Source organism: Fragaria vesca, linkage group LG3 (assembly GCF_000184155.1).
Source record: "Fragaria vesca subsp. vesca linkage group LG3, FraVesHawaii_1.0, whole genome shotgun sequence".
Taxonomy (NCBI): domain Eukaryota; kingdom Viridiplantae; phylum Streptophyta; class Magnoliopsida; order Rosales; family Rosaceae; genus Fragaria; species Fragaria vesca.
In genome coordinates this window covers 21663740-21687964 of record NC_020493.1, presented here as the reverse complement: position 1 = coordinate 21687964, position 24225 = coordinate 21663740, and the positions used below count along the sequence as shown (strand labels likewise).

At 38.7% G+C, this 24225-nt stretch overlaps 5 protein-coding genes and 1 non-coding gene across 6 annotated transcripts; 2 read left to right on the top strand and 4 right to left on the bottom strand.

The window, feature by feature from the left end:
- Window positions 1-825: 825 nt before the first annotated feature.
- On the bottom strand, window positions 826-2669 carry LOC101299076 (sugar transport protein 10-like). Its single transcript, XM_004296027.1, has 3 exons — window positions 2208-2669; window positions 1380-2009; window positions 826-1281 (listed from the first exon to the last, which is right to left on the bottom strand). The coding sequence occupies exons 1-3, from the start codon at window positions 2667-2669 to the stop codon at window positions 826-828; spliced, it is 1548 nt and encodes a 515-aa protein (XP_004296075.1).
- An 866-nt stretch (window positions 2670-3535) lies between these two features.
- On the bottom strand, window positions 3536-5258 carry LOC101298784 (sugar transport protein 10-like). The gene is made up of 2 exons (XM_004296026.1): window positions 4803-5258; window positions 3536-4627 (listed from the first exon to the last, which is right to left on the bottom strand). Exons 1-2 carry the CDS (start codon window positions 5256-5258, stop codon window positions 3536-3538), a joined length of 1548 nt encoding a protein of 515 aa, XP_004296074.1.
- Window positions 5259-6646: 1388 nt separating this feature from the next.
- On the bottom strand, window positions 6647-9093 carry LOC101298874 (sugar transport protein 10-like). The gene is made up of 2 exons (XM_004294772.1): window positions 8590-9093; window positions 6647-7910 (listed from the first exon to the last, which is right to left on the bottom strand). The coding sequence occupies exons 1-2, from the start codon at window positions 9043-9045 to the stop codon at window positions 6819-6821; spliced, it is 1548 nt and encodes a 515-aa protein (XP_004294820.1). The 5' UTR covers window positions 9046-9093; the 3' UTR covers window positions 6647-6818.
- Window positions 9094-10333: 1240 nt separating this feature from the next.
- LOC101298586 (ycf20-like protein-like) lies at window positions 10334-12248 on the bottom strand. The gene is made up of 2 exons (XM_004294771.1): window positions 12123-12248; window positions 10334-10910 (listed from the first exon to the last, which is right to left on the bottom strand). Exon 2 carries the CDS (start codon window positions 10853-10855, stop codon window positions 10388-10390), a length of 468 nt encoding a protein of 155 aa, XP_004294819.1. The 5' UTR covers window positions 10856-10910; window positions 12123-12248; the 3' UTR covers window positions 10334-10387.
- Window positions 12249-12349: 101 nt separating this feature from the next.
- On the top strand, window positions 12350-12421 carry TRNAC-GCA. The gene has a single exon. It is a non-coding gene; the product is annotated as a tRNA-Cys (tRNA).
- Window positions 12422-13462: 1041 nt separating this feature from the next.
- LOC101298502 lies at window positions 13463-24092 on the top strand. The gene is made up of 14 exons (XM_004296025.1): window positions 13463-13933; window positions 14333-15405; window positions 15626-15774; window positions 16265-16437; window positions 16549-19710; window positions 19798-19910; window positions 20204-20426; window positions 21029-21142; window positions 21645-21752; window positions 21841-21973; window positions 22324-22526; window positions 22837-23033; window positions 23132-23206; window positions 23300-24092. Exons 1-13 carry the CDS (start codon window positions 13736-13738, stop codon window positions 23202-23204), a joined length of 5919 nt encoding a protein of 1972 aa, XP_004296073.1. The 5' UTR covers window positions 13463-13735; the 3' UTR covers window positions 23205-23206; window positions 23300-24092.
- The last annotated feature ends 133 nt before the right edge of the window (window positions 24093-24225 follow it).

The following is a 24225-nucleotide window of genomic DNA, read 5'->3' as shown; positions in this document are numbered from 1 at the left end:
AAANAAAAAANAAAAAAAAAAAAAAAAGACAATAGATTCAAATCGATAAATTCAACATTTCCTATCTTGAGAATTTCTGGTTTGCAAATCGATATGGAATTTCTGGTTTTCAAATGGTTTAATAATCAAAATGAAATAAGAATGAACATTGAGAAAATTTTGGGACAGTGGCCTTTCAATCTCTTCTTGGGCTCTAACTCCTTGGCCTGGGCTCCTTGATGAAGACAGCGGCGACATGTAGCTTATGGTTGTAGAGGCTGGGTTTCAGCCTTTCGGAGGAGAAAAGGATTTTGGAGGCGAGGGGATGGAGAGAGGCAGATAGATTTTTTTACTGTTGTTGTGTTTGCTTTGACTTTTTTGGCCACTTTTGTTTGACTGTTAAAACATAAGGTTGGTTCAGTGCACCACGGTGCACTGAATTCGCTCCGTTTTTCTTTTTCCTAAATAATTTAAGAGAAAATTACCAACGCTTTAAAAAATTAGCCCATAATATAAAGAAATGTAACCAACGTTTATTGGAAAAAAATAACCCTTGATCTCTAATCACCCAGGACGACCTATATCTAAAATTCAAAACAAGTTTTAATCTGATGGCAGTACTATTAGGAAAATTGGTGGTTGTTGAGTAACGTAACATTTAACTTTGCCCCTTATTAGATTATGAAGTTAGTAAATGTCATCACTTGTGTAAGCTAATTATCTAATAACTCTAGAGAACCCATCCATTCCTTACATTAGAATCACATCAGTTAGTAAAGTAGGTTCGAAAACGTGACTTGACATGATGATGCAACATTGGAGTCAGTATCTCATTATAGTTCCTTATCATACTACAGCCCTTCTGTGCGTACCATTAATAACAGCATCATCTGGGATGTACTTACCCCAAAACCAATGTGCTTTCCACACTGTGTTAATCTCTTCAATGGGAACATTCTTCGTCTCAGGCATGAAGAATGCGATGAAAAGGGACATAAGAGTGACAAAGGCAGCAAAGAAGATGAAGAGACCAAACTTCATGTGGCAAAGCATGGATAGAAAAGCTTGGCCGATGAGAAAAGTGAACAACATGTTAACGGAAACGTTGATGGCTTGTCCCGCCGATCGTATCTCCAGAGGACATATCTCACTGGGCACTAACCACCCAAGTGCTCCCCAAGACCATGCGAAACCCATGACGTATATGCAGATAAAGATGAGAACGATATCAGCTTCTCCTTTCGAAATTGATCCTACTCCGCTCACACCATACTTCAACCCAATTATAACTGCAACACCAATCTAGAATGCATACATGTTAAACAAAATGTAAAGAACTATCTGTGTGAAAACATCATGGTAAAGCTGCCTAGATCATCAAGCAATTTTTAGTAGTATACCTGACAAATTATCATTTGCACACCACCTTCAAGGAACAACACTCGTCTTCCAAACCTATCGACGGTCAATACTGAGATCAATGTAGCGAGGACGTTAACACATCCGGTGATAACTGCGGAGATGAGGGAAGCATCATCTCCCATGCCTAAAGTTTTGAAAAGAACCGGTGCATAAAACATGAAGATATTGATGCCGGTAAGTTGTTGGAAGAATGGAATGAGAATGCAAATGACAAGTTGAGGCCTATATCTCAGAAATGTGATGTTCTTCCATGCATGCTCCATTCTCTTTGATGCCTCACTTGCCTCAATAAGGTCTTGAAACTCCTCGTCGACGTTATCAGTGCCACGAAGCTTTTGTAACATTTTCTTGGCTTTCTGAGGGTGGCCTCTCTCTAGGATGGAATTTGGAGTATCGGGTAAAAATATTGCACCTGCAGTCATCATCAATGCCGGGACAGCGGCAAGAGCCAGAGAAACTCTCCACCCATATCCACCTTTGATCTTAGAAGTGCAGTAGTTAACTAGATTAGCCACTAGAATTCCAATGGTAATAGCCATTGAGAAGCCAATGTTAAGTGCTCCTCTAATTTCTGCCGGAGCCATTTCAGACAGATAAACTGGAATAGCCTACATAACAAATTTTTCTTCGAAGAATAATTCCTTTTTTTCTTTTGAGATATTGAAACACCATGCATCATGCATGAATTGTTTCTTTGAAACTGATTATCCAAAAGTTTCTCTATTTCGTGCACCATGAAGGAAAACCGTTTTCATTTTTTTCATATAAAAATATATATAGAGCTGCATGTAATATATATAATGTACCTGATTAGCAAAACCAACACCAACACCAAGTAGCAGACGACCAATGATTAGAAGTACAATGCTGTTGGCAACACCAGTTAGGATAGCACCTAGAAGAAACACAACCCCTGCCACAAACATGGAAATTTTTCGACCAAATCGTCTAGTTACTGACGATGCGAAGAAAGAAGCCACCAACGCAGAAAGGTAGAGGGAAGAGGTGAACAATGTGAGAATTTGGCTCTCAAATTTGCAATACATATTATTTCCATCAGGAGAGTTATTCTTCATTTTCTTGATCACTTCTGGGAAGAATTTGTTCAAGAATGTATCCATCGAAGTCACTCCTCCTGAGATTCCTATGTCATATCCGAAGAGGAGACCACCTGAGGTAGCCACTATACATGCCAATACCACAAAGAGTGTGACTCTTCCTTCATAGTTGTTACCTCCACCCTCAATACTAAACCCACCTCCTGGCATCTTTGTTAACCAAAGCGTTTCTTTCTAATGAACTCCAAGGTGACCTTTCACTTTGTTTCTATTATTTTTCAATCTCTGATCGTCTCTATGTGTGCATGTACGGACACAATGAAATTTATCAACTGATGGAAGTTCATAGAACTGGAAGAAAAGAAAATGATGGAAGTTCAAACTCATAATTAACAAGGTTTTATTAGAAGTGTAACTAGCACTTTGCTTCCACACTAATCTCGTAGTCTAGTTACAATAAACAATACACTCATAAGTAGGATATTTTATCGGATCAATATGCCTAAAGTATGCGTTTCTTATACGAAAAGTCTTCTTGTTTACCTTTTCTTCTATTTTTTATAAAAGAAAAAGTAAAATTACGAAGTAAAACCTCTCGGATAACCCAAGTTCACACATTATCAAAGATCAAGGCTCTAGCAGAGCTTGGAAATCTATTACTACAAATTCTACCATACAGAATTTGGTGTTCTTCATGAGCAATTACATCCGCCACAAGCTCATTATAGGTGGGTTACTTTGTATTGTTTGTCACTTACTATGTACTTAATCGATAAGCACCCCCCCCCCATATGGTAAAACAGAAAATAATAACCATAATAGAGCAGAATCCCGTTTTCTATATTTACAAGAGGGAAAACTAAAAGAAGAAACATATAGCAAATGTGGTGGAGTTTCTAAATTAAATTGACAGAAGGCTAAACATACTCTCCAAAATAACTAAGGAGTAACTGAGTAAGGTACTTCAAAAATAACTAAGGACTCATGGTACTTGAAAATACAAAAACACTAAAGAGTCAAGGTAGAGTGTTTGTTGAATACTCTTTTAATTATTTGTTTCATTAAAGTAAAATTTCCTATAAATCAACTTTGCCCTCGCCGTGTGTACCATCAATGATAGCATCATTTGGGATGTACTTGCCCCAAAACCAGTGTGCTTTCCAAACCGTATTAATCTCTTCGATTGGGACATTCTTGGTTTCAGGTATGAAGAAGGCGACGAAGATGGTCATGATAATAACAAAGCCAGCAAAGAAGTAGAATATTCCAAACTTCATGGAGCAAAGCATGGTGAGGAAAGCTTGCCCGATGACAAAAGTGAAGAACATGTTTACAGATACATTGATGGCTTGTCCAGCTGATCGGATCTCTAAGGGACAAATCTCACTAGGCACCAACCATCCCAACGGACCCCAAGACCATGCAAAGCCGGCGACATATATACATACCAAGAACAAAAGGATATTAGCTTCGCCTTTCGTTAGTGATCCTACTCCGCTCACTCCAAACTTTAATCCTACCAAAATTGCAATCCCAATTTGGCACACGATCATTTGCACTCCGCCTTCAAGAAACAATGCCCTTCTTCCAAGCCTATCAACAGTAACAATCGACACGATAGTAGCGATGACATTAACCAAACCGGTGATGATTGCGCAGATGAGAGAAGCGTCTTCTCCCATACCCAAAGTCTTGAAAAGAACTGGTGCATAGAACATGATAACATTAATGCCAGTAAGCTGCTGGAAAAATGGTATGAGACAGCAAATAACAAGTTGAGGCCTATATCTTGGTTTAGTGATGGTTATCCATGGGTGCTCCACTTTCTTTGCAGCCTCACTTGCTTGAATAAGGTCCTGGAACTCTTCCTCGACATTTTCAGTGCCACGAACTCTTCGCAACACTCTCTTGGCCTCATTTGGGCGACCTCTTGCTAGGATGGAATTTGGACTATCGGGTAAAAAGAGTGAGCCTATAATCATATTCAATGCCGGAAGGCCGGCAAGAGCTAGAGAAACTCTCCACCCTTGTCCATTTTTCATCTTTGATGTGTCGTAGTTAACAAGATTGGCCATTAGAATACCAATGGTGTAAGCTATGGAGAAGCCAATGTTGAGTGCTCCTCTGAACTTTGCTGGAGCCATCTCCGCTAAATAAATAGGGACAACCTGCCATAATATAATGATAGATAGAGCGCAATATATTACTTCTTTTGTGGGCGACAAAATCACAATTTAAGTAATTTCGCTTATTGTCTAATTACATTGATTTAAGTATAAAACCCTAGCCTGAAAAGAAATTTCAGAAGATGCAGCAGGCATGCATGCATGTATACTATTATACCTGATTAGCAAATCCAACACCAACACCAAGACACAGACGACCAAGGATTAGGACTACAAGGGTGCTGGCAGCTTCGTTTAAGATAGCACCTAGAAAGAAAACACAGCCAGCAAAAAACATGGAGAGTTTCCGACCAAATTTCCTGGTTACGAATGAAGCAATGAAGGAAGCTACGAACGCTGCAATGTAGAGGGAAGAAGTGAAAAATGTAAGGATCTGGCTTTCGAATTTGCAATACATGTTCCCGCCACCGGCATTCTTCATCTTCTTCTCGACGGATGGAAAGAACTTGCTTAAGAATGGTTCCATGGAAGTCACTCCTCCTGAGATTCCGATATCATACCCGAAGAGGAGACCGCCAGAGGCCGCCACTACGCAGGCGAAGATCACAAAGAGAGTGATCCTTGCTTCATAATTTTTACCCCCACCCTCAATGTTAAGCGTACCCTCTGCCATCTTTATTTCTTAGGTAAAGTTGTGCTCGATCTTTCGAGAGAGACGTCAAATGAAAACCCAGATGGAATTGTGATGCCTTCTACCTTTTAAGTTGTTCATGTATATGCATGTAGTTTCGTTCAACAGTCGGTTTAAACAGCACAAGTCCTAACTATAATTCTCAAACGGGAAACTGTTTTTGAATATGAACTGCCAAAGTGTCGGTCTTTTGTTTTTCTGTTTTTGTTGTTTTTCTTTTCAACTAATTATTGTTAGGGTTTCTTACAGTTACCCCCAAATCAGGTTTGTGATAATTAAGAACAGAGAAAACACCGGTTTGAGAATAACAACTTTCAGAGATGAAGCTGGGATGTTGACAGGGCCCGGGCAGGTAATGCTGATAAAATATGAGTAGGATTAAGCATGCACACGCAGCAGAGCGGCCGTACCATTTCTAACATGTCTGAGAATAGGGTTTTGGTGCTTTTCCCTTTCAAAAAAAAAAAAATATATATATTCAATGGCACATTTTGCTTTTTGTAATTTATCTACTGCAATTACAGTGTGATTCACACTTCAAATGAAATATATCAGATTTGGGGTGTGACATGCCAATAGTCGAATATAAAAACCATCAGGGCCTTTCTAATGAGGGATCTTTTTTTTGTTTTTTTTCTAGGGATAGATTATTTCACGAACTTTTCGATCACAAAATCAAATCTCCACCGTTCAGTTCGTTGGGCTATATGAGTAGATCATTTCTACAAATTTTCAGAAAATTTGGTGATCGTTAAGTCATCCAAACGAGGGATTTATTTTTAATAATCTTGAACGGTGTAGGTTTGACATAAGTGTTAAGTTTTTTGTTTTAATCTCAGCCATCAAAGCCCATTAAAAAACAAATCTAATGGTTTGGGTCTATCCCTAAAAGTGACAAAAAATAAGAATCCCTCAATGAAAGGGCCCTGTAAAAACCATATGATGGTCCGCAGACCTATCATTGCAAAATAATTTGAAAATCACACTGAAATTAAATCATTTAGCAATATCACCAATATGGGGAGGTCAAAACCTTGTTAATTTTCTTGAAAATTTTCAAAGCTCCTCAACGAAAACTGACCATGAGTTCGAAGTCATATGCCTACATTGTCCCCTTCAAAGATTAGCATCAAAATTTTGATTTTGGCGGATTGGACTTACAATATATGGCTGTGACCGCCATACTCCACTTTCCACCACCTCAGGCATACTACTCACAAGTCACAACCGATCAAATTGAAGAGGTGTTGCATCATGTGTAATAGCATTTGATGCCAAACATCGATTTTTTTTCATACTATATATGAAACAAATCAATTGCTCTGTAATTCTGTAAGCATCATTTAGTTATGTGTAGCACTCCTGATAATGAACTAAACGTCGCCATTTAAATATTTCTTTTCTTACCATAAACCAAAGCACCTGATAGTAATGTAGCAGCTAAAATTGGTAAAAGGCAAAACATGCTCTCTTAAAAAGCTAAAAATCAAAATACAGAGTTTGCGAAAATATGAATCTTAATTATTAACACAGTGAAATCTCCTATAAATCAACTCTACCCTTGTTGTCTGTACCGTCATTGATAGCGTCATCTGGAATGTACTTGCCCCAAAACCAGTGTGCTTTCCACACCGTGTTAATCTCTTCGATTGGGACATTCTTGGTTTCAGGTATGAAGAATGCAACAAAGATGGTCATGATAATAACAAAGCCAGCAAAGAAGAAGAACAACCCAAACTTCATGGAGCAAAGCATGGTGAGGAAAGCTTGCCCAATGACAAAAGTGAATAACATGTTAATCGACACATTGATGGCTTGTCCAGCTGATCGGATCTCCAAGGGACAAATCTCACTAGGCACCAACCATCCCAACGGACCCCAAGACCATGCAAAGCCCGCGACATATATACATACCAAAAACAAAAGGAAATCAGCTTCGCCTTTCGTAAGTGATCCTACTCCGCTCACTCCAAACTTTAAACCTATCAGGATTGCTACTGCAATTTGACACACGATCATTTGCACTCCGCCTTCAAGAAACAATGCCCTTCTTCCAAGCCTATCGACTGTAACAATCGACACGATAGTAGAAACAACATTAACAGAACCAGTTATGATTGCAGAGATGAGGGAAGCGTCATTTCCCATACCCAATGTCTTGAAAAGAACTGGTGCATAGAACATGATCGCATTGATTCCCGTAAGCTGCTGGAATAATGGAATGAGACAACAAATAACAAGTTGAGGCCTATATCTCGGTTGAATGATGTTTGTCCATGGGTTCTCTACTTTCTTTGCAGCCTCACTTGCTTGAATAAGGTCTTGGAACTCTTCCTCGACATTTTCAGTGCCGCGAACCTTTTGCAATACTTTCTTGGCCTCCTTCAAGTGACCTCTTGCTAGGATGGAATTCGGAGTATCGGGCAAAAAGAGTGAGCCTATAATCAACATCAAAGCTGGAACCCCTGCAAGAGCTAGAGAAACTCTCCAACCTTGTCCACTCTTTATCTTTGATGTGCCGTAGTTAACAAGATTGGCCACTAAGATACCAATAGTGCAAGCTATTGAGAAGCCAATGTTAAGTGCTCCTCTAAACTTTGCTGGAGCCATCTCCGATAGATAAACTGGGACAGCCTGCAATGTTAATCCAAATTGTTGTAAATAAAGAAGCCTTTTCACTTGAATATTTAGCTTCTCTTTCATGCTACACTAACAAACAGAATATGTACAAATCTCGAAACTCGTTACAAAGTTGAAATCATGGTCTCGATCCAACTACGAAAGAAATATCAATCATTTTAAGATATACTAATAATATCTACAGCATATATAGATTTATGGTTTAGCTTGTGTAGTTTGAGGCAAAACTCAAAAACCTTAAACCTAACCATAATTAAGCACCAGCATTATCGCTAGTGCTTAAGGTTTAGATCCAAAGGTTGCCTCAGTTATGTCAAATGCAATATGCATGTCAAATTTGGTACAAAGGGAAAGTTTAAATTTCCTGCCAAATTTCGACAAATGACATTCTTCCGTTGATAATTGATTATACGATTTTATTACCATAATTTCAACAGAACAATTTGAAGGCCTATTTATAGGGAGTTTAAAATAGTATGGTGATACGGAAGATTATTATCAATATTATGTAGATTATTATGCATATAAAAGAGGAATCTTTAAAGATCCGGATAGATAATAGTAACGGCCCTATACATGGATTACATGCAGTAAGTAGTTGTGTTTTATCGATTTTGTGATTATGCATGAACCATGAACTGCAATTTCAGAAGATGCATGTATAATTTGGTACCTGATTAGCAAATCCAACACCAACACCAAGAGACAAACGACCGAGAATTAGGAGTACAATGCTGTTGGCAACTCCATTTAAGATAGCACCTACAAGGAAAGCACAGCCTGCAAGAAACATGGAGATTTTCCGACCATATTTCCTGGTTACAACCGAAGCAAAGAAGGAAGCTAACAACGCTGCAATGTAGAGGGAAGAGGTGAACAATGTTAAGATCTGGCTTTCGAATTTGCAGTACATGTTTCCATCACCGGAATTCTTCATCTTCTTCTCGACGGATGGGAAGAACTTGCTTAAGAATGGCTCCATGGAAGTCACTCCTCCTGAGATTCCAATATCATATCCGAAGAGGAGACCGCCGGAGGCGGCCACTACACAGGTGAAGATCACAAAGAGAGTGATCTTTCCTTCATAATGTTTACCCCCACCCTCAATGTTGAACGTACCCCCTGCCATCTTAATTTTCTTAGCTAAAGCTGTGCTCGATCTTTCTTAGCTCAGGTCTCAAAAGCAAAATGAAATTGTTATCTTTATATGTGGTTTCATTCGAGCTAGGGTCAGTTTAGACGGCTGAAGTCCTAAATGCAATCATCAAAGAGGAAACAGTACTTGGATATGACCTGCCACAGTAAGTGGCGGTCTTATCTTTGTTTCTCCTATGTGGTTATGTAATATTTGTGTCAAACTTGAATTATTGTTATTTTTTCTAAAAACCAGATGACTTGTACACACAAATAAGAGAAAATCTTAAGTGCGACAGCCGCACCACGTGTCCTGTGCGACACGTTGTTTTTTTTTTTTTTTTTTTTTTACGCAGCTGTTCTCCCTTCCTTCCTCTCTATTCTCCGGCGAAACCGATCCCCTCCGATCAAAGCATAGCAGGGCTCTCTGCCCAGCCACCGCCTGGAACTCCCACCGCCGCCTCCACCATACGGCTGACAACCTACCGCGGTCGAGCTCGCCTCCACCAAGAGAGAGGAAGGAAGAAGAAGAGAGGAGGAAGAAGAAGAGAGAGGAAGGAAGGAAGGAAGAAGAAGAGTTGTGAAAAAGTTTCGCCGGAGGAAGGGAGAAGAGCTGCGAGAAAGAAAAAAAAAACACACGTGTCGCTGTGCAACCCACCAGTCGCACAGGACATGTGGTGCGGCTGTCGCACCTAAGATTTTCTCCACAAATAATCACAATTATGTTCTATGAAAACGTCAGCAGCCGACGTATTAGCCTCACAGGATTGACAGTAGTAGTAGTGAAAGAAGTGTCAAAAGTGCAGACAATCTTGTTCCAAACTAGTAAGGCGTGAGAAACACCTTTTATATCAAGATAAGTAACATGAAGGTTTCTGCAAACTCACACGATTGAACTTGACCAGAAGACTACAAAGGACAAACCAGCTGCAGCTTGTTTAGAAAAAAAGAGAGCATACCAAATGAAACTGCAAATTGCTCAGTTGCAGGATGTCTTGCATGGCAAATTATACAATACAATGATTCAAGTTATCAAGTAGCAAAATGCATTGGTAAGAGGACTATATAACAGGGATCCTTGAATTGCTGAAGATCCAGTGAATGTAATGAAGATGTAGCCATGAAATTCTGTCATGTTTCTCTCCCTTATTTCTAGTATTATAGCAGAGTTCAACACACAACTGAAATGCATACTTGCCTATAATAACAAAATAAATAAATAGACGAGACTGTATAATTCAAAAATGCATCTTTTTAATCTAAATATCAGCATAAACAGAGAATGGTGTACTTTACATGTCCAAAATGGTCTTGGTCAAGACCAGTTTTACATGGCATTAACTGGCAAGCTTAAAAGCATCTATGAACAGGCCATAAGTGAATCCCATTTTGAAATTGTTGAGAAGAGCAATAGGAAATGTTACTTTTGGTCTGCTGTAATAAAATTTGGTAACATATTCTGTCAGGAGAACACACACAACTGCAGCAATAACATCATTGACTCCTAAAGCTCCAAATGACAGAGATATCGTTTGTGCAACATAAAACCCACCCAACAAAGATATTCCCCCAAAGAGAGCCCTACGAGATGGACTTCGAAAGTAGTTACTTGAGAGCTCTGGCACAGTTCTGATTATATCAACTAGTCTGCGGGACCCTCCAGTCTCTTGCACTGCCCGGACACGAAGAGACCCAGGTGAGGATCGCAAAGTAAAAACTCCATATTTCGCTTGTGAAACTCTGCTTTGAGGATTCAATCCAAATGTTTGGAGGCCAGTTGATGGCAAACTAAACGAACAAGCCATCTGAGCATTCAACACGAGAATCCACTACTGAATTTAACAAAAGTGCCTGCCAATCCTGAAACAGATGTAACACTTCTTAACAAGGTAGCCAGGCAGAAAGATAAGCAAGACACATAAAGAAGGGGAGGGGGGGGGGGGGGGGGGGACGGAGATTAGACCATTTCAGAGAGCAAAAGGAGTATGGTTTAGACAATAGCACAACTACAAGAACTCCAATCTGAACATCCCACCTCATTTAGCTTCATAAATTTGCTCAGAGACATTTTCTCAATAGTCATATTCACAGACAAACAATTTTCATTTACCACATAGTTTTGTTTATGTTTTCACATACCTAAAGACTAATACTATAGGGGGCATGACTCCTCATAGTCCAGTTTCAACTCCAATAACCCTATATGATCCATTACTACAATCTCATGCACTATCCAGAACCTTAAGTTTAATCAATAAACTCAACAAACATAGACACGAGGTGAAATATTTGCAGGTTCACCTTGGTAACGGAGCTATAATACCATTCTTTCTGGTAAACAAGTTCTATAAAAATAAGAAATGCCCTACAAGGTGCAAATTGAACTATTGATTTACGTACTCGTCGAAAAAAGCTATTGATTTACGTAAATGAAGTGTAACATGGAAATCGATCACTGTTCCAATTTGAGTCTACAGGACCATCCACAACCACAAAAGACCATAAAGAAGATAAAGACCCCTAATGCATTGAAGGACATCAGTCCGATTACATCAGTCAGATAGCTCTAATTCTCATTTGAATTAGACAGAAGAGATGTTGGTCTCTCATCTAACTACTCTCATTCATACAACTAAACTTTGTGTACAATGTACAAAAGACCTTGATTTCAGAACCCAAGCTTACAGAAGCATAAATTTTATGTTCCAGATGCAGGTAAGAAATTCAATAGAAAGTATCTACCTTTTCAAACAAAACAAAAACATCAACCAGCCTCAAACAATCATCTGGATTATTCAGTTTATAGCTCTTTGATGATCAAAAACATGCCACAACCATAATTATATCCCCTTTTGTCAACTGGGTGTATTGTTTCAATGAAAGATTCAAAATGCAGCGACATGCTATGCAACCAAAGGCCAAAAAGTAGGCATCTTTGACACACTAATGTAAAAACTCAGGGGTTGCACAATTCTAAACCTCGGTTTAGTGGGGTTTGGGGTTGTATCGCATTTGGATGAGACTCGAAATCAAAACTTGGTATAGCTAAGCGTCAGAGCCAAATCTACTTACCAGATAGATGTCCTCCTTTCCACGCAAAAAGAAAATGGGAAGATGAAGCAGCAGCTGAAGATGAGCCGCTGGTCGCTGTTCAATTCGGATTCTCTTCTGTCTGCGGACAAGGGAGACCTCTGCCTCGATGGTAAATGGGTCCATTACTACACTCTTTTGTATATCCAGCGTTATTTTTCATGTTTATTTTTCATGTTTATTGTTGAAACTGAAACACTTATCAAAGTGGGTCCATAGCTCAGTGGTAGAGCATTTGACTGCAGATCAAGAGGTCACCGGTTCGAACCCGGTTGGGCCCTAAACTTATTTTATTTTTCATTTTTCAGAATTTGCACATGAGAAATCATGTTTGTTCTAGTTTTGTATTTTCAAAAGGCGTCATAATATGTGTATTATTGAGGAAGGTAAACTCCTCATATGGATTTATGTGATAAATTTATGAGTACAATAAAATTATGAAATTCATTATCGCCAAAGACACATACATATTGTTTCAAGTTATCCAATGTATCTTTTCTAGTTTTGTTCATGTGAGTAAGAAAATCAAAATACCAAGATTTACTGCTTTCATTTTAGGAAGCTCACAAATGACTTCATTGTTATAACAATCTTTAAAAGTTGTGCAGTTTTATTCATATTTTCTTTTGTCTCATAGCTAACCTCATAACTGACTAAACTTGACGTGGTCCTCATTTGCTAATTAAATTTTGACACGTGGATTTATTACAATTAAAATATAAACTAAAGTTTTATATATTTTATGAAACGACCGTCTTGGGTTTTTAATGAGTTTGACCTAGAGTTTAGAGGTTAGGGGTTAGGATTTAAAAAATCAACAAAAAATCCAAAATGATATTTGACAAAATCGTTAAAATTGTTTTTAATCATGAAAATTCATATGTCAAAATTTAAATAGAATAAAAAAACACGTTAGATGATCCTTCGAGAGCACTGAAAAATTTATCATCAACATGCCTATAAACCCTATAAGCAAAGAGGCGACTGTCAACAAAAAGAAGATGATGAAGAGAAGAAGCATGCATTTATCTTCAAGTTTCTAACCATATCATCACCAAGTTTAGAAATTGTTTCAAATAATAAAATGAAAAGATAAAAAAAATGGTCGAAATTCTTCAAACGACATATTGTTCTTTATTAGTAGAAATTCATCTGACACAACAAGTACCTCAATTTTAAAGAAAAAATCTCTATTTTGTCCAAATATTTACCAACTTGCAAAGGATTCTATGTTCTGTCGTATTTTTCAAACAGAATTGAATCGAACATTTTGCAATTAGACAGCCATATATAAAAAGCAAGAAAAATTAAAAACCCCGGGAGACGCCGACGCGGAAAAGGAAACGCAGAAACACACGACACCAAAAAAAAGAAGAACAAAGCCAAAAACAACAGTCTTCTCTCCGGCGACCGACTCGTCGTCATATTATTCCTCCCTCTCTCCCACCCAACTTCTCTCTCTCTCTCTCTCTCTCTCTTCTCTAATCATATCAAAACCCCACAACCAAATTCTCCATACACACACAGAAAGAGGTTGGGGCCAAAACGCAGCGTTTCGCAAACCCTAAATTTGGAATTCCGAGGCGGCGGCGGCCATGTGGAACATCGCGAAGTCGGCGGAGGCGATGTTCTCGCGGTGGGCCGTCAAGAGAGTCTGCAAGTTCGTGTTGAAGAAGAAGCTCGGCCAGTTCATTCTCGGCGACATCGATGTCGACCAGCTCGACGTCCAGTTCGCCGAGGGCACCATTCAGCTCAGCGACCTCGCTCTCAATGTTGATTTTCTTAACCAGAAGGTAACCACAGCTCTCTCTCTCTCTCTCTCTCTCTCTCTCTCTCTCTGTTTTCGGTTCGGAATTGCCTCTTCTTTGTTTTTGATGATGATGCAGCAGAGCTGGATAATTGTTTCCAGTTGTTCTTTGTTTATAGAAATCGGAATTTTTCGACAGTAGTCTGTGATCGATATTGTAGAATTAACTTGCCTAGGATATAGAAGGAACCAAATAATAGCTCTTTAATTGAAACAGAACAAAGAAAAATACTCAAGTTTCTGATGAAACTGAAACCAAACTTTCTCTAATAGAATTTTATCCTCGCAAACGATATTGTTTTCAGTTATAGTGGAGTTTAGAGAAACTTATTGTAGCTTATAACTTTGTGTATTTGTTCCTTTGTTATGGTGGATGTTTTTCCAGATTGGTGCGGCAGCATTGATGATGATAAAAGAAGGATCTATTGGTTCGCTATTAGTTAGGATGCCGTGGAAGGGGAACGGTTGTGAGGTTGAAGTAAATGAGCTCGAGCTCGTGCTAGCTCCTTGTACGGAGAAGAATTCTCCAGCTACAGCTGGAAGTGGTAACCAGAACCAAGATAGTAGTAACACCGGGAAGTTTGATGCTGATATGATGGACAGTGCCACGAAATCAACCAGGGATGTGCATGAAGGTGTTAAAACCATTGCAAAGATGGTAAAGTGGTTGCTTACCAGCTTCCACGTAAGGATAAAAAAGTTAATTGTTGCCTTTGATCCTTGTTTAGAGAAGGACCGGAAGACATCCGGGTCTCTTTCAACCTTGGTTCTTCGCATTTCTGAAGCAGAATGCGGAACAGGTGTTTCTGAAGATGCTAATCAAAACACTGATGCAAGAACTGTGAACTTTCTGGGGAATAGTCAACTAACTACCTTTGTCAAGTTTCAGGGAGCAGTACTTGAACTGCTTCAAATGGATGATGTTGATAATCAAAAATTTAATCCATCTGTGACAGAGAGAACATTTGGTGAATTTATTTCAGGGGGCCGTCCTCCAGGTGTTACCACTCCGATAATGACTGGGAGAAGAGGCGGATTTTCAGGGAACTTAAAATTAAGTATTCCTTGGAAGAATGGATCTTTAGACATAGGGAAAGTGGATGTAGATGCTTATATTGAACCTGTAGAATTAAGATTTCAACCGAGCACCATCAAATGGCTTTTACTTGCTTGGGAAGTATGTAAAAGTATGGAGAGGGATCAGAGCAATTATGTGCCAACTGATTCTATTTTCCTTGATACAGCATCTCACTTTGGTTCAGCAATATCTGCTTATTCTGCAACAGATAATGTGACGCCAGTTTGTGGTAGTTTGCCCACCGAATCCGCTTCTTTGACACTTCAAGAATCAGTTGCTGAGGGTCTGCTACCCGGATCACGTGTTATATCAGATTGGGTACCATATTATATCAATAAAAACAGAAGCAATGGTACAGAAGAACTTGATTTTGGGGCAAGGTTGGTATTTCTCCCCCTGTTGTCAGTGTTTTTGTCCCATTTTTGGTAGAATGGAAGCTCTGTTGGTACATTTTTGCATCTATTGTTAGGGTTGTTTAGTTTCTCTGTTAGCCTTTAGTTTTTTTCCTACTATGGTTATTGTTATGCATGTAGCATAAGCATACCACACACCTGTTGCAGACCTGTATCATCTCATCAGTCATATTCAAATTTTGTGCAGTGTGGACCAGTTTTTTGAATGCTTTGATGGAATGAGAAGTTCCCAGTCAGCATTAGGAAGTAGTGGGATGTGGAATTGGACATGTTCTGTTGTCAGTGCTATCACAGCTGTATCCAGCCTTGCTTCTGGATCTTTGAATGTTGCCCCTGGTAAGTGAAGTTTTACCCTCTATTGTAATTTATATCTAGATTACATGGTGACTTCAAATAAATTGCTATATCACTTAAATTTAAGCTCTGTGTCACTTGATAACATCTTTTCAGGAATATTTATGGTGTCAAGTTGTTGTAAATGTCGTTTCTATTTGCATGATTTATGTCTGATGTTGTTAAGTCGGCAATATTGGCAACACCCAGCTGGGAAAAGAATTGCTTGTACCTTTGCATACACAAATTTTATTTCAAACTTAAATTATTTAATAATTTACATCACTCTCTGAGAAGAGCATGAAATTAACTTAAATAAGTTGACAAAGAAACAAAACTGTTACGAGGTGGAGAAAGACATGGACATGATTTGTTGATCTTTAATGTTTTTTATTCTGATGTTTGTTCTGTGTTAGTAGGTTTTTTGGCTGTGCCATTATTCAGTATTTTAGACATTTGTCTATGGAACTCTGATTTTAATTTTTGCGTACAGAACAGCAGCCAGTTGAAACAAATCTTAAAGCAACTTTAGCTGGGATTTCTGTTGTATTTCCTTTCCAAGATGAAAATCAGAATGATTTGTGTGACACAAAGGGCAATTTAGGTTCTAATTCAGATGTTCTATACCTATCTATGGAATCCCGAGATATCCTTCTTGTTATGCAGGTATGAACTGTGTTCAGGAACATCTTTATCTTTTGACTTTGAAATCTACACTATTATTCCCAGTGGTTCAACATTCCCAGTTGCACTAACTTAAAACCTTTTATTCAACAGGTGTCATCTCGGCATATGAGGTTTGAAGGAACAATGGACCATATTGAGGTTGCCAATTACTCAAGTCACAAAGACAGTAACAAGGTTAAAAGCCAAACTTCTTCAATTCAACATCTTCAAGCTGATGTTCTAAGGGTTCTTCCTTTGCATGCCTCATCTTCTTATTCGGCTGAATCCAATGGTTTAGCTACTGAAGGTTTTCCATTTCGATATAGGGATGATTTAGTCAGAACTACATTGCTTAGAACTTCAGGTGTCACTTCTTGTCAATGTACAGTGAGTTCTAGTTCATCTGATGGGAGTTCAACTGGGCCAACATCATTTTCACTGAAACTGCCACACTTTGTTTTCTGGGTGGACTTCTCTTTATTAAATATCCTATTAGAACAGTTGAAGGAAATTGGAAAGACTGTTGAAGTGAATAGCCAGACTGAATTTTCTTCGGAGGCTTATAATAAGAACCGTGGATCACCTCATAGGGATCTTAGAAGAGCTTCTAGTTGTGTTACAACTTTGTCTTCAACAAATAGTGTGCAAGGTGATATATTTATCCCGAATGCACGGGTAATTATCTGTTTACGTTCCAATGCTGGTGAAAATACTAGAAGCTTCTCTTCCTGGGATCAATTTATTGCTCTCGAATTTACTTCACCTTCGACTTGTGATAAATGCACAATTCAAGACCATGGTCCTACCTTGAATGCAACTTCAGAGAAAAGGTATTCTTCAACAGTCACACGTTCTTTACAGTTGAATGTTGGTGATCTTGATGTTTTCCTGGTCAGTTCTCTAAGTAAAGACGATGCAGAAATCAGATCTGGCAAGATGCAGAGGCTGAAACTTATGGCACAAAAAGTAATCTCTGTCACCAACAGAAAAGGCAGTCTTTCTGTCATTAGTATGCTTTGGCAAGAGGGTTATGTGACGGGTCCTTGGATAGCAAAGAAAGCCAAGTGCCTTGCTACTTTGGAGGAATCAAGGAGCATTTCTAAATTTGTGGGCAAAGATCATGAGTTTGCTTCTGTATCTACTGTGAAAGATCTTAAGGATTTAAGCTCCCAGACACGACAAGAGATTATTTTGAGCTCTGCATTTTTTCTAAATGTTCGTCTACCTGCTGTCACAATAAAGTTAGACAGTTCCCAATATAAAGAGTTGTGTCATCTTCTGGATCAAGTGATGAATGACATATCTAGTGGGGATCTCGATTCTGTCAATGATAAAGAAGAATCTTCCATGCCTCAGACATCTGTTCTTGTGGACTGTGATTCTGTTGAAATATTGATTAGCTTGGATGTAAAGGAGACTGTCCAAGGCTCAATGCAGAGTGAACTTCCTGGGTCGTGGAATCGTCTAAGACTGAAAGTTCAGAAGCTTGAAATGCTATCTGTTTCGAGTATTGGAGGTATTCCAGGCGCCACTTTTTTCTGGCTGGCACATGGTGAAGGAAAGTTATGGGGTTCTATCACTAGTATTCCTGATCAGGAATTTCTTCTGATCACATGTAGCAACTCGACAATGAAACGTGGGGATGGAGGAGGTTCAAATGCATTATCATCAAGATTTGCTGGTTCTGATATTGTACATTTGTGGGATCCCACAGGTTTTCATGGCTCTACATCTATAACTGTCAGATGTGCCACAATTGTTGCTGTTGGGGGTCGCTTGGATTGGCCAGATGCACTATGCTCGTTTTTCATTATTCCTGCTGAAATTGAACAAGCAGAGGAGAAGTGTAATCAAAATGACGAAGCACCTCGTGGATCTTCTTTTGTGCTTAATTTGGTTGATATTGGATTAAGCTATGAACCCTACCAAAAGAATACGGTGGTCAGGAGTGAAGACTCAGAGTCCAGTTATTCGTCTTTCCAAGGGACATGTGAAGAATATGTTTCTTGTCTTTTGGCTGCATCTTCCTTGAATCTTTCAACTTCAACCATTGAAGGTTCCACAGAATTGAATTATAAAATTAGAGTGCAAGATCTTGGGCTTCTTCTTCGTGCAATGTCAAAGCCTGAGGGTATTGTTGGTGCTTACAGTGCACAACATCTTCACAAGATTGGGTATGTTAAAGTTGCAAGGGAGGCACTCGTTGAAGCAAATTTGAGAACTAATTGTAGAAATGGTCTTCTCTGGGAGGTAGAATGTTCAAAGTCTCTCATTTTTGTGGAAACATGCCATGACACAATGTCTAGTCTGATTCGCTTGGCTGCTCAAATCCAACAGCTATTTGCTCCTGACATGGAGGAATCAATTGCGCATTTGCAGACGAGATGGAATAAATTTCAGCAGGAACAAGAGTTGAGAGGTTTGGCCGATGAAATCAGGATATTTGATAGTGAGTCTCCAACTGCTCAATTGCACACGTCTGATCTAGTTACAGAGGGAGAGCCTAAGGTTGTTGGGTTAATGGATGAGATATCCGAAGATGCATTTCGAGATAACAATCACACCTACCAATACGATTCCTCTGAGTCACAAATTGGTTTATCATCTGATGAGGAGCTTGGAGAGGCTTGTTACTCTCGTATTGGAACTCCTGATGTTTTCTTGCCTGGTCAATTTTATGATGGGTCAGTGCCTTCAGTTGAATCAGAAAGTAGTCAAACATCATTCCTACAAGGTGGTAATGTTTTGGAATTAATTGAAGGGTATTGCTTATCTGAGCTACGACCTCTCTCGGAATTGTCTGTTGGCAGACGATCATCTCAGGAGATTATGACCAAGTCCAAGCATACCAGAATTGGAGATAGGTCAAAAGAAAATCATGGATGGTATGGCACATCCATAAATATTTTGGAAAATCATATTCCAGAAACGAGTAGAAGTAGTAAGAAACAATTTGTCGAAGACAAGCTTCCTTCTACTGGCGGTACAAATTGCATTGATCTAGGGAAAGTCATTGGACGTGTACTTCTTAAGAACATTGATGTTAGATGGAGAATGTTTGCTGGCTCTGACTGGCATGATTCTAGAGCAACTGGGCAGCGGTCGGGGGATATTAGTGGAAGGGATGCTACTGTATGCCTGGAGTTCTCACTATGTGGGATGGAATTTCAATATGACGTTTACCCAGTTGGTGAAATCTGTGTCTCCAAGCTCTCTCTTTCGGTTGAAGACTTTTATCTATATGATAAGAGCAAAGATGCTCCTTGGAAACTTGTAAGTTTCATATACTTTTATCACCAAAATTATAGTGATTGGGGCTTACCAAATAGATTGAATTTATATTTCCTTTTGGATTTGAAGTTGCTAGGATATTACCATTCAAAGGATCGTCCTCGGAAATCATCTTCAAAAGGATTCAAGCTGGACTTAGAAGCGGTCAGACCAGATCCTCTGACACCTCTGGAAGAGTATAGGTATTCTTTCTTTATGTTCTACAATTACCTGTTGAATAAGGGGGGTTGTAACAGGTTCCTTATTATTCAGAATTGTGAGGTCTTATAAAGATTATTAGCTTATTAACACTTGGGGTATTTTATGTATGTTGTGAAGTGGTGACCAATTGTTATGTATGCCTTGTTATTCAAAATTTTGATGTCCTGTCAGTAATTTTATATTACATTTTATTGTTATTTATTTCTTTAAATTTTCATGGAATGACAATGTGGTGTAACAGTGGTTGTTGCTTTTTGTATTTTTTCCCTCACAGGTTGCGAGTCGCATTCCTTCCCATGTTACTGCATCTTCACCAGTGCCAGCTTGATTTTCTCATTGGCTTCTTTGGGGCAAAGAGCTCTTCAGTTGATCAGTCTTCTGGTTGTTATCAAGATTCAGATGGTTCAAAAGTGTTGCCAACAAAGAGTAATAATCTTGCAGGGCATGCCATTGCAGAGGAAGCATTTCTTCCTTACTTTCAGGAAAGTTTTATTTCTGCTTCTTTCTGGATTTCCTTGAGTTTTATCTTGCATCCCATATTGTGACTTTCAGACTTGAGGTCCTGAGTCCTGACATGTTCTTGCACATGATGATATGTCATATTAAGAATATGAAGGGTTCTCCATAGCATGTGATGGTATATTGTCGCTAGCTTAACATCCTTTTCACAAATTGTTAAGCTAGTAGCCCAGATCTTTGAGGCTACTGAGGTCCTCAAGCTTGTATTCTTTTTAGCCATCTCAAAATATATGTGTGTGTATATAGACGTATATAATATAATCACATCATCCTGCTCATTCATGAACAATCAATGGAACTCGTGGGACTAAGTATGAAGAAATGTCTGTGCTTCTCACTATTCAGTTATTCCACAAGTCCAAGTACTACATTAAAAAGGATTACACTATTTTTGTGTCTTTAAATATCTATTTGCAACTCAACCATTTGAGCCATAAGTGTTCTTGATTCAAATCATTTTAGGATTGTGTTCTTTATTTTGCTGAGCTATTTATATTCTTTTCTTTGTTTCCTTACTATGTGGATTTTAATGTGTTAATAGATGTATAACTGTTTTAAAAGTTCATATTTCCCTCTGCAGAAGTTCGATATATGGCCTATCCTTGTTAGGGTGGACTACAGTCCTAGCCGTGTTGATCTGGCAGCATTAAGAGGCGGGAAGTACGTAGAACTTGTAAATCTTGTCCCATGGAAGGTAAAGTTTGTGTCTGTTTACCTTTATTGATTTATTCATGAGGAAAACAGTTCTTACATCTTTGTGTAAAGAAACAGAACCGAATGACGATCTTTGTGTAAAGAAACAGAACCGTATGACAATCTTTGTTAAAACAAGTCTGTACTCCTAAAGTTCACTGTGAAAAAATAAATAAAAAAATCATTTGAAAATCTCATAAACATTCTCTTGTTTTCTCCTGGTATCACTTCTTTGTGACATATATCCTCCCATGTAAGACATGACAGCTTCTGGTGTCAACTAATCTCTTAGGATTGTTAAGATTTAAGCTTCTGGTGTCACTTCTTTATTAATTTTCGAGCCAGTTAGGAAAGTGAAAATGCAGCTATTAAACTCTTAAAAGCTTTGATTAATTGTATGTTTCTGAGTTCTTAAGTCCTGATAACTAATACCTGTATTCTGTGTTTATTGTTTAAATTTAAACACCTGTATTCGCTGACCATATTTCCACAAATAAATGCAGGGGGTAGAGCTGCAACTTAAACATGTTCATGCTGTTGGCATTTATGGCTGGGGCAGTGTATGTGAAACAATTATAGGGGAGTGGTTAGAAGACATCTCTCAAAATCAGGTTTAGTTTGTTGGTACATCTATATGATTGCTATCCTTTTGCAATTAATAGTGTATTTATAATGAGCCATTGCATTTTTAAAATGTAGATTCATAAAATATTGCGAGGTCTTCCTACCATTCGGTCATTGGTTGCTGTTGGTTCGGGTGCAGCGAAGCTGGTTTCTTTGCCAGTTGAGCACTATAGGAAGGACAAGAGGGTACTGAAGGGAATGCAAAGAGGTGAGTTCAGTCAAATGTCTGTGTAGTGAATGTGTATGCATCCGTATTATTCTTGGTGTTAGTATTTTAAAATTTATGCTAAGAGTGTTGGTCGAAATTCTAAAGAGAACTTGGATTCGGTCCTAGTCTCAAGAGGATGTACAGTATAGAGTGGACCTAGAGAAACTTATTTACAATAGGAATTAACCTGAAGGTGGTCTTATAGTTATTGACTTAGTTCTGAACTATCCAAAGCTTAATAACTTTGAGTAGAAATTGATACATGTTATTCATCTAAGCTATGTAGCAGTATATTGCTTACTGGTAGCATGACGCATGTTGGTGTTCATAATATAGAAAATTCCTTACAGGTACAATTGCATTTCTTAGAAGTATTTCTCTTGAAGCTGTTGGTCTTGGAGTACATTTAGCAGCTGGGGCTCATGATATTTTGCTCCAAGCTGAATGTTTGCTAACAAGCGTTCCTCCTTCTGTACCTTGGTCCGGACCACATAAAGTAAAATCCAGTGCTAGATCCAATCAACCTAAAGATGCCCAACAAGGAATTCATCAGGTGATAGTCCAACATTTGGTAATCAGTACACCATGTTAGCTTTCCTCTTTTTGGTGCTTCCAATAACTTCGTTTTTTTTTTTTTTTTTCGTGTTTTCTTCATAATTCTTCTTGTTTCCTCCTTTTGTTACTATTATACTGTTTACTGTTTGTTTTGATTTCGATTAAAGTAGTTTATTACAACATTGTAAGTTCAAATATTGGCGTGGAAGAAATGCTCAGTGCCTCCCTTGTCATCGTATCCTCTATGATCTCTGTTTGGTGGAAAGCTTCATACTGTGTTTGACGTTAATTGGAACATGCTTTGACAGGCATATGAAAGTCTCAGTGATGGTTTGGGGAAATCTGCTTCTGCCTTGGTTCGGATGCCCCTGAAGAAATACCAACGTGGAGCTGGTGCTGGATCAGCTCTGGCATCTGCTGTTCGGGCAGTCCCTGCAGCTGCTATAGCTCCAGCTTCTGCTTGTGCAAGTGCTGTACATTGTGCTCTTCTTGGCTTCAGAAATAGGTTAGTTTGTATTCTTGATTTATATATCTGGATAGTACATAATATAGTAATTATCAAGCACTTTAACCTCTGGAGACTAAACTTATTTTGCTTTGCAGCCTTGATCTGGAGCGTAAGAAAGAGTCCATGGAGAAATATCTAGGTCCCCCTCAGCCATGGGAACAAAACTGATGGTTCGACATTCAATTTGTCACAAAATATTTCTTTCATCGCCATCACTAGGAATCCTACATTTTTAACAGACTCTTCTTTGTTTTTCGGTGCAGGTTTATTTAATGGTGACTAAACTTTTGAGCTACTGCTCCCCTGGGGTATAGTGGGATCAGTAATGACCTGTCTATCTCTGTACTAAGACCGATCCATCTTGCGAGTTGAACTTGCTGGTATGTGGTATCTTGCAAGTTGAACTTGCTGGTATATGGGATCAAGCAACGGTGAATGATTGGTTCAAGATGTACAGTTACGATAAGAAGATACCCATTGTGTGAATCAAACTTGGTGGGATACTGACTCCAACAAAAGTTGTACAGGTACTGGAACGATTGCTTCAAGGTGTACAGTTAGTGGAACTATCAGATTCGTTCCATTGCAACAAGATTGTAGGTAGTGTACAGAGGCCTTTACTATAGTGACAGTCCTTGTAGATATGAGTTCTTGTTTCGAGTGAATTGTAGATATTTGATTGAGTGGCATAGTTAGTTAGATTCCCATTGTTATTCTTTCAAAGTTGTAAATATTCATTCAAAAATTATTTATCACTGAGCTGTGCTGGTAGTTGACTATATGCTCTTTGTTGGTCTTCAAAAGTCAGAAGTGCATGGGTGCATGCAAGTATAACAACCTTGATCTTTCTTAGGATTGTGTAATGCTATTTCAAATCTATAGACTTATCATTGAAAAAGGACTTGGAGATGGATCCAGTTGGATGTAAGGAAGAGGTTAGGATTTTGATATTAGCGGTTGTTGCAAGACCTATGGATGAAATGGAGCTGTCTTTGCCAGACGAGCTTTATTCTTGTGGATTTTTCAAGCTATATACACCTGGTCAGTAACTAAGCATGAATATAGTGCACTCTCATTCTGTCTCACTTCAACTGTGTACCTGGCTGATACTGATTGCCTCTACCAGGTTTCGATTAGTAATATTTCTTAACCCAATTCAAATCCAGATCCCACATTTTAGGGAGCGATC

Bases quoted from the DNA above. Each gene is read 5' to 3' on its own strand.
- LOC101299076 (XM_004296027.1), bottom strand. From the start codon at position 2,669: ATGCCAGGAGGTGGGTTTAGTATTGAGGGTGGAGGTAACAACTATGAA. The intron at 2,010-2,207 runs GTACATTATATA...TTTGTTATGTAG, and splicing joins GTGTTGGTTTTGCTAATCAG to GCTATTCCAGTTTATCTGTC. The intron at 1,282-1,379 runs GTATACTACTAA...TATGCATTCTAG, and splicing joins TGCAAATGATAATTTGTCAG to ATTGGTGTTGCAGTTATAAT.
- LOC101298784 (XM_004296026.1), bottom strand. From the start codon at position 5,258: ATGGCAGAGGGTACGCTTAACATTGAGGGTGGGGGTAAAAATTATGAA. The intron at 4,628-4,802 runs GTATAATAGTAT...ATATTATGGCAG, and splicing joins GTGTTGGATTTGCTAATCAG to GTTGTCCCTATTTATTTAGC.
- LOC101298874 (XM_004294772.1), bottom strand. From the start codon at position 9,045: ATGGCAGGGGGTACGTTCAACATTGAGGGTGGGGGTAAACATTATGAA. The intron at 7,911-8,589 runs GTACCAAATTAT...TTAACATTGCAG, and splicing joins GTGTTGGATTTGCTAATCAG to GCTGTCCCAGTTTATCTATC.
- LOC101298586 (XM_004294771.1), bottom strand. From the start codon at position 10,855: ATGGCTTGTTCGTTTAGTTTGCCATCAACTGGCCTCCAAACATTTGGA.
- LOC101298502 (XM_004296025.1), top strand. From the start codon at position 13,736: ATGTGGAACATCGCGAAGTCGGCGGAGGCGATGTTCTCGCGGTGGGCC. The intron at 16,438-16,548 runs GTATGAACTGTG...TTTATTCAACAG, and splicing joins ATATCCTTCTTGTTATGCAG to GTGTCATCTCGGCATATGAG. The intron at 21,974-22,323 runs GTGAGTTCAGTC...AATTCCTTACAG, and splicing joins ACTGAAGGGAATGCAAAGAG to GTACAATTGCATTTCTTAGA.